Source organism: Mus caroli, unplaced genomic scaffold (genome assembly GCF_978045245.1).
Source record: "Mus caroli unplaced genomic scaffold, Mus_caroli_1 scaffold_14, whole genome shotgun sequence".
In the NCBI taxonomy this organism is placed as follows: Eukaryota; Metazoa; Chordata; class Mammalia; order Rodentia; family Muridae; genus Mus; species Mus caroli.
Window position 1 is genome coordinate 17,938,164 of NW_028227269.1, and position 9,291 is coordinate 17,947,454.

The 9,291-nt window shown below is 45.1% G+C and overlaps 1 protein-coding gene across 1 annotated transcript in view; it reads left to right on the plus strand.

Annotated features, from left to right (window-relative positions):
• LOC147001146 (hippocalcin-like protein 1) overlaps window positions 1-8,181 on the plus strand; it is a 51,293-nt gene extending 43,112 nt beyond the window's left edge. Inside the window, exons 2-3 of the mRNA XM_085830229.1 lie at window positions 1,984-2,089; window positions 7,767-8,181. Coding sequence (XP_085686355.1) covers window positions 1,984-2,089; window positions 7,767-7,864 — 204 coding nt within the window. The 3' untranslated portion in view covers window positions 7,865-8,181. The remainder of the gene's footprint in view (window positions 1-1,983; window positions 2,090-7,766) is intronic.
• Window positions 8,182-9,291: the final 1,110 nt, after the last annotated feature.

A 9,291-nucleotide genomic window follows, 5' to 3' on the forward strand; every position in this document is an offset into this window, starting at 1 on the left:
GCTCTGTATCTGATATTGATCAGCATCCTGGCCTTCTGGTGCACCTGATGCATGCAGAGTCGTGAGTGCAGAGCCCAAGCCTTGATGATACAGGCTTTTGCGGCAGCGAAAACAGGACAATCTCCTCATGTGTGGCTTGGCATGCTAGAGAAGTAGTCAATGATGGGTAAGATGCCCTGGGCGTGTCACCAACCTAAGACAGGGATCAAACCAATGCTCTTTGTCTCCCAATGATGGGTAAGGGGCATTGCCGCAGGGTGCAACCTAAGACAGACATTCTGTCTGCCAATAAGTACAGAAGGGGGAGATGTGGGGAGTGGGTGTGGCAGCAGTCCCAAGATGGCGCCTGGGACTGCAGCCAAGTCTTATGACTTGCACCCGACTTCCTCATACACCTGAAAATAAGCCACGACCATCGTGAGAACTGCTCAGGTGCACCATGATGCAAGATCAGACCATATGACGAGTGATGATTCTGGCCAATGGACTGCTGTTACATGGACTGGGCTGATGGGGCGTGGTTGAGGGGTTATATAATGGATTGCGATTGGGGGCAGAGAGATAAACAAGATACTATTCCTGGAGAGAGATTCATGCATGCATGTTGAAAGGTTCCTGAATAAACTGCTTTGAGAAGACCGTAGTGTCTTCGCTCCTTTCTAGCTACAGGAGACCCTATCTCAGAAAACAAATAAACAAATAAAATTACAAAGGAAAACATGACAAAAGGGCCTACAAGATACCTGTCCATTCAGCCAATCCCCCACTTCAGTCAACTTTACCTTTCCAGTAAGTTCTTCCACAGGAGGCCTCCACTCACAAACCCGTTGGACTTCTTCTCACAGATGGCATCATTCACCACATGCCCTTGTGCATAATCTTCCATTTGTAAATCTCTCTGTCTCTCTCTGTCTCTGTTACTCAGTCTCTCTCTCTCTCTCTCTCTCTCTCTCTCTCTCTCTCTCTCTCTCTCTCTCTCCCTACCCGCCCGTGTGTATGTTTGTGTGTGTGTGTCTTTGTGTGTATGTCTTTGAGAGAGAGACAGTGTTTCTCTGTGTAGTCCTGGCTATCCTAGAACTTGCTCTGTAGCCCAGGGTAGCCTTCCTTGAACTCTTATTTGTCTTCACTGTCACTGAATGCTGGGGTTAAAGGCATGCACCACTATTGTACTTCCTGTTCTCTTTCTTTTAATATAACATTTTTACACAGGGTCTCATGTAGCTCAGGCTGGCCATGAACTTTCTATATAGTCATAGATGACCTTGAACTCCTGATAATCCTGCCTCTACGCTCCGGTTCTGGAATTACAGATGTGTGGCACCTGTCTACCTGAGTTGATGATTATTTCTGATCAAGACACTGTGGACATTTGAGTTGGTTGTTTGTACAGGGGAGGACATGTTTAGATAAGTAAGTGTGTGCTCTGAAAGACAATATCAAGCTGCCATATGTCTGTGTTGGACAAGGAACTTTAAATATCTCCTAGTCGTGTAGATAGATAAGTAAATAAAATTTGTACAATGGCTATAGATGTTAATAATAATGTGTATTATTTGGGAAATAACAAGAATCTGTGTACCTCCAGTTTCGTTTTCTAGACTATTTCCTACCTGTAGTTTGTTGAATCTGCAGATTCAGGACCCATGGGTGGGCAGGGATCAATGTATTTCCCCTTTGACCTTCCCTCCAGGATTTCCCAGCTCCCCACCAAAGATCTTCCTTTCAGATAGATGCTTTGCCACACAACCTCCCCTCTAGTCTGAACCAAGGAGCCCTCCATTCTTCCACACCCCAGCTGTATCCTGTGCTCTTGAATGTCACTTAAAGTTTCCTGGTTCCCTTTGCCCAGAACCTTGTCTGTGAGACTTGTTCTGGTGAGAGAAGGGTCCTGACTCTGCCCTGTCGTTGCTCCTTGGTTAGCTGAGCGAGGACCATAACTCACCCTCCGTCCTCCACAGCACACTCACAGATGCCCCTTTGCAGGCCATCTACAAGATGGTGTCCTCTGTGATGAAGATGCCCGAGGACAAGTCTATTCCCGAGAATCGAACAGACAAGATCTTCAGGCAGATGGACACAAACAATGAAGGTAGGAAACATGGTAGGAGTGAGCAGGTGGGGTGGGAAGAGGGGATTGGGAGAGGGGGTGGGGGTGGGGAGAGGGGAGTAGGTGAGCCTGTGAAACTGTTGATGGCACAGAGGTGTTTGGTATACACTCTCTGCCCTATGCAGGCCTGCCCTTTTCCAGCCCACTTGATTCAGCTCTGATAGAGGGAGGGAGACTAGAATTCAGGGTCAGGTACACCTAGCCTGCATCCTGCACCCTTCCTAGGGCTCTATAACCATGGGCATGTCAATTCAAAGATTTTTGCTTCTAGTAAACTGGTAATCACTAGAAAATTTTGCCTCTACGTATGGCTAATATAGCTTTACATTATGTAAGAAAAATGTTTATTGTTTCTGCTTCTTTACAAGAAGCCAAAAGTTTTAATCTTTCAGTATATATTGTTTCCTAAGTGGAAAGTATTTTATTAACTAATGCTTCTCAAGGGAAGTTTACCTTAAATCCTTGCTTGTCATTTTTCCAGTTTAGACTAGCTTCTAGCCTTTTAACTTTATGGCAATAGTACATCAGAGACTGTATATTCAGACTTAGTAAAATTAGTCATTTAATAGAGTCATAATGATTTTTCACTCTTCTTCAGTGTGACCAGCCATTCTAACTCAATCTTAGACTGGTCTAATATTCAGTTCAATTATTAGAGATTCCTATATTCTAAATTACCTAGCAAAGTTAATTCAGAGCATTTCCCCCAAGGTCACCAAAGGCTCATCTTGCCTTCACCTTATTTGTCCTAAACTTTTTGCAAATTGACATTAAAGGTCAGTCTGCAGCAGAATGCCACTGGCACCCAGTTACTTCTAATTCTTATGCATTGGTAAAATGAAAGGACACCCTGACTAATAAATGAAAGGGTCCAGATCCAGTTCTAATCTGGGAAAGAGGCTCGGTTTGTGTTTTTTCACGAGATGAAGATGAAGCACGGTGGCTACCAGAGAGATTAATTCGTCAGGTAAACACAGATCCTGTCTCTTCTCGTAAGTATCATTCTAAAGACTAAAATTCCTCTTGTGCTTACAATTCAGCTGGGAGTGGAACCTCCCAGAAACGCTGTATTCCTCTGAGCCAATTCCCCTACAGGAGGCCGGAGATTAGCTTTAGTTTTACAATTTGCATCTAAATAAAGTACCTTAACTTCTCCAAACAGAAAATTTACATTGCTACACTCTCATTGTTTAGATTTCTTCCTTTTCTCAAGCAAGTCAATCTACATTCTCCAGTTCTCCGTCCCTAAGAGCAAACAGGTGGTACTGCTAATCTTCCTCCCGAAGACATCCCAGCACGTGGCTTTCAGCCTGAGATAAGATTTAGATTTACCAGGAGAGCTAGAAAAGTAGAAATTTCATATATTTACAGAGATTAGTTCTTATTTTGATAGAGATGGGCTTAGTCCCTTAGCTGGCCTCTGGCTTTTCACCCTTGCTGTTACTGCAAGGTGTCCTTAGTTCCTCAGGCTATTGAGAATAACAGAGATGAAGAAAAAAGACTTTCAGGTCCTATTTTAACCAAAATTAGTGATGTTAATACTGACATAATTTTTGTCTAGGCCTTGCTAAATCTGAGGTTGACAAGTCTCATATAAAGACCGCGCATAACTCAGAACTGCGCTACTGATTCATAATCATATGAATACAGTATGGGTACCGCTTGGCGCAGGAGATTACTGCGGAGGGAAGGTCCAGCTTGACCGTTTCTGAGTTTCCTGTGCGACACACCTAATTTGAAAGAGGTTGGTATCTGATTCCAGCTAAAAACCAAAAATACTTAAGGCTCTGCCTCCCCTCCCCAAAAGATACCAAGAGCCACAGATGTGAGTTGTTATAACACTTACAGGAAGAATCAGGTCAATGTCCACCCAAGTCAAGGTTAAAGGCCCACTCATCTATGGATGAAAAAAATCATTTGATCACCTCTGTTAAGCATTGCCTATTTAAACTTAATTAATAGGGGAGAGAGAGGTTAGAGACCTTACTGTCATAAGGGCAAGCCCTTCACTGCCTCCCACCCAAATAAAAAAGCCAACTGGCCTTGTACTAAAGAGCTGGTCTTACCCCCTTCTCCCTGTTTCCCCTGCCTGTCACCCAAAATTGTGGAAGATTATCAGCTCAGTGTTATTCTAAATTTGTTTAGTTAAACTCAGCCAGGGTTCCAACGCCCTACTTAAAATGCAAACAGGTAGCTACCTATTCAGCACTAATTAGCATTATAAAGTCAGAGCCTATTCTGTTGTTAGTGGTTTACTAGGATAATAAAGACAGTCTTAGCCAAATACAGTTTACCATTAGAAAAGTTAGGGAATCCCACGGAAACAAGTTTTTTCTTTAGCCCTAAGAACTCAGGCAGAACTATTGAACATAAATAATTTTTCTGCCTCAGGCCACCCCCTTTTTTGTTTGTTTGTTTGCTTTGTTAACTAATGGGAGGAGATGTGGCCTCCCTTCCCCCAGCCTGGAACCTGCTTGCTCAAGGGTGGAGCTACCTGCTCATTCGTCCTGCCACGCCTACTGCTGGAACCTGCCTTTGCTGCCTGGAGGCACACACGTGTTCGTCCTGCTACTGGACCCTGAGTTACTTGGCGGGAAGTTGGGTTCCCTCCCCCTTCCTTTATAACTGAGTGTCTGAAAATAGTAAAATTGAGCCTTGATCAAAATGTTTGTTGTCTTGGCTCCATTGTTTCTTCCGCCCCGTCTAGATTCCTCTCTTTTCAGTTCGAACTGCCATTCTCAGTTGAACCGTTCGTGTTGTGGACTCTGGGCAGGCCGCAACATGTGAGCTCAAGGCTAACCTGGTCTAAAAGGTGAGTTCTAGGACAGTCAGGGCTGTTACATAGAGAATCCCTGTTTCAATAAACAAAACAAAACAAAACAAAACAAAACAAAAGAGGGAAAAAGAGGGAGAGAGGGAGGGAGGTACACAAACACAAAGAGAGAGAGAGAGGGGGGGAGAGAGAGAGAGAGAGAGAGACTGAGAACGCCCTACAAGTTTTCCTGCAGACATTTTATACAGACATTTTTGCAACTGAGGCTCCCTTTTTCCTGATAACGTAAACTTGTATCAAACTGACATAAAATTAGCTAGCACACATGTTGACAGAAACAGTGGTCTTACTATTTCCACAATTATATATGCAGAGGGGAGGAAGGTCATACTGGTGGCTGAGAGGTGAGACACTGAATCAAGTGGCATTGAGTCTTGAGATTCTGAACCAGGCCATCATCCTGGGATGTGAGGAACTGCGGATTCTCATGGGGCTCATCAAACATAGAAACCACTGAGCCTCATCTTACCTAGGAGTCTGAGGTTCTACCACAGATGCAAAAAGGCTGGTCTCAGGAGGAGGTGAGGTGGTGAGAGGTCCTTCTGTGCCTTGGCTGAGTTTCTCACAGGACCTCAGCAAGGGTGAGGTAGCTGCATGGTGAGTTAATTCTGCCTCTCTGTGGCTTTGTAGAGCCAAGACTGGTTGGGTTTTGTTCCAACAGGAAATGCAGCATTAAGGCATGAAAGGCTCCCCAGGTCGCACTGAGATTGAATGTAAGCTAATGCACAGGAAAGAGCAGTGAACAGCCTCCAGTGCTCTGTGCAGGTGAGCTGAGGACAGGACTCAGTGGGACTCAAGGCTCCAGGGAACTGTAGACAACAAAAAGCTTCCCAGACATCAAGGAAATGCTTTTCAATGCACACAAAGCAATGCAGCCTCTTGACTGGTGCTGCCTTTCAGCCATTTTCTAAAGTGTTCTTTACTCTCTTGTGTACTCTGACACGGAGGCTTGTGTTCCAATAGACCAACTGTACTAAGACTTGCCCACTTCCCAGGTTTGGCTTTCTTCTCCGTGAAATGGGGATAAGCCCACTGGTGTGGGTGTGAGGCTGAAGTAGCACTATGTTGGTGGCACACTTAACATGGAGGGCCATTGTTTCTGATTGTCAAAGCCAGGAGCTTTAGCAGTTTCAGAGTGGAGACCGTGTCCCCACTGTGCACTTGTCCAATTGTTTGTGTCTCACAATGGAGGCCACTGAGTGCATACTCTGCCCTGTAAGCCAGGGGCCACTTGCTAGCACTCAAGAAAGGAGAAGTCAGGGCTTTCAGAGAAACTGGTACAGAATAGGACAAGAATAGGACAGCAAAGGTGGATAGCTCTCAACACCCGAAGCTGACAAGAGTCTACACTAGGGGGCGCTGTGATAGTTTTAACTGTTAACTTGACTCAGTTTAGAATAACCTCAGAATTCTTTTTTTTTAATTATTTTAATTTTTATTTTATTTTAGAAGTAGTATTTGTTTTCTACGTGAGCGTTTACCTGAATGTATGTTTGTGTAATGTGTTAGAGGTCAGAAAAGGGCACTGGGTCGCCCTGGAACTGGAGTTACAAATGATTGGGAACTGCCTTATGGATGCTGGGAACTTTATCCAGGACCCTCTGCAAAAGCATCAACTGCTCTTAACTGCTGAGCCATCTCATCAGCCATAAAGGAGAGTCTTTTTTTTGCTTGTTGGTTTGTTTTTTAGAGACAAGGATTCTCTGTGTAGCTCTGGCTGTCCTAGAACTTGCTGTTTAGACCATGTTGGCTTCAAAGTCAGAGATCCACCAGTCTGCCTCCTGAGTATTGGGATTAAAGATGTGTGCCACCACTGCTCAGCTCAGAAGAATCTTAATGAAGAATTATCAAAATCAGTGGTTCTCAACCTATGGGTTTCAACCACTTTGGGGGATCAAATGAACTTTTCCCAGAGGTAGCATAAGACCAACAGAAAACACAAATATTCAGATTCAGATTCATAACAATAGTGTAATTACGGTTATGAAGTAGCAGTGAAAATAATCTTATGGTTGAGGGTCACTACAACACAAGGAACTGTATTAAAGTGTCACAGCATTAGGAAGGCTGAGAACCATCCATCTAGATCATGGCAGTCTATGAGCATGCCTGTTGCTTGTTGTGTTGGTGGTTAATTGATGCGGGAAACCCCATTACTATTCTCTAGACAGGGGGCCTGAACTGTGTAATAAAGGGAAAAGAAGAGTATCAGAAAAAAAGTACAGAGTCTCATTATGAGCCAGGTGCTCATACCTCTATTCTCTCTGCCCCGTGAGGTTTTAAAGCCTTGACTTCCTGAAGTGATGAATTGTAACCTAGAAGTAAACCAAAGAAAACTTCCTCCCTTAAGTTGCTTTTAGTCAGGGGATTTTTGTCACAGTAACAGAAATGTAATTTGACCTGCAGCCATAATTTGTCCTTTCTCCCCAGCTGCCCCAGATCATGGTGGCTCTCCAGGCCTCTATCTGCTTACATCAAGCCAAAGAGTTCATTACCAAACCTAACCTCATGACTAGGGCTTAATCTCCACAACCTATTCCTTGAAAGGAGAACCAGCTCTTACAAGTTGTCCTCTGACCACATGTGTGCCTCAAAGTGGCATGTGTTCCCATATGTGTGTGTGTGTGTGTGAGTGTGTGAGTGTGTGTGTGTGTGTGTGTGTGTGCGTGAGAGAGAGAGAGAGAGAGAGAGAGAGAGAGAGAGAGAGAGAGAGAGAGAGAGAGAGAGAGAGAGAGAGAGAAGACTGGACATTGTCCATTTTCCAGAGGGTTCCAGACTTTAACCAGAGCACTGGCTAATCCTAAGTCTCCCTCTTCCATTCCTCAGGCAAAATGTCCCTGGAAGAATTCAACAAAGGCGCCAAGAGCGACCCATCCATTGTCCGGTTGCTGCAGTGTGATCCAAGCAGTGCTAGCCAGTTCTGAGGGGAATGGGCTTTTACACACTTGTGAGAAACACAGGCTTGACCTACCATCTTCAGCTTTGCTTGCAAAAGTGGATTTCTCCGTGATTTCTCCTGCTCTCTAGGGACCTGGGTCCAGGCAGCACATCACACTCACCTGGTCTGGCTGGATGCAGCTCCCTCCTCTATCTGACCCAATAGATGTACCTCCCCATCCAGTCCAGGCTGGTTCCTTCCAAGGTTTCAAGTGTTCTCGGCTGTAGGGCTCCTTCCCTGCCCACAGAGGGCCTGGAGGCCCTTAAGGACACCAGACAGGACATTTCAGTATCTTACCGAGACCACGTGATTTATTCTATGATCCCAGCTGACTTTGTGAGGATGAAGACGATGGACAGTAGATAGGCAAGCCCTTCCTGTGCATGGCTCCACCTCTTTTGTTCATTTTCTCCGACCAAAGCTGCTTGCATGTGTATACCGTGGTATCCTTAATTTTAATATATAAGTTTTGTATAAAGTGAGAAGTTTCAGCCCCTGTATTTAAAGCCTCTGACTGACCTAAAAGCATGGTCCCCTGTGGCTTGTGATTCTCCCCACCCCCAAGTCTGGCTGTGCTGTGGTATTTATGTATTCATTTGCCTAATTACACAGGAGATACATGCATGCCCAGGGCTGTGGACATCTGCCCTCCGTCCTGCAAACACAGGTTTTCCTGTGTGCTCCGTCCTTCCTTTCCATTGACCTGGCATATCAAAATGATCAAATAAACCAAGGTCTGTGAGTTTCCTATGTTTCCCCAAGCACCCTGTTCATGGTTCACTCTGCAGTGAGTGTGGAGATGAAGGAGATAAGTGGTAGACATGGGGAAAGTCCTTGGATGTCTGGAACAGCCGAGAATTTAGTCAGAGAGGAGTCCATGCCAGCCTTTCCCCACTCAGTGGGCTCCACACACAGCAAGGCCATTGGCCCTCCTGCTTTAAGCCACAGAACCTGTAGACTGAGGCCCAGACTGTCTGAAGATGTTGAGGAAACACCCACTGAGTATCTGTCCTGGGTAATCACTGGAGACTCTGAGATTGGCCAGACATTGTCTTTGCTCCCACCTCACCTCAAGGAGAAAGGTGCTGTTGGCTAAAAGGTGTTTTAGATATTGGACACAATCAATCCCTCAGGGCCAAACAGGGCATGCGCCTTGGCTAATGTCACCCACTAATCTTGCAAGCCGTCCAGTGGCTCACATGTACAGGGTACACCTGAGTGGCAGGCTGGCACTTAAAGAAAGGGAAACTAGGAGGAAGTGAGAGAAATGGAGCCAAGACAATGTTCTGATCAAGGTTCAAATGTTTAATGGCAAATGCGCTTATAAAGTGGGGAGGGAGGCCCATTCCCACCAATTGATCTTTGGAACTGGCTGCAGGTGATGATATGAAGGATAGGGCATAGTCTCCAGAA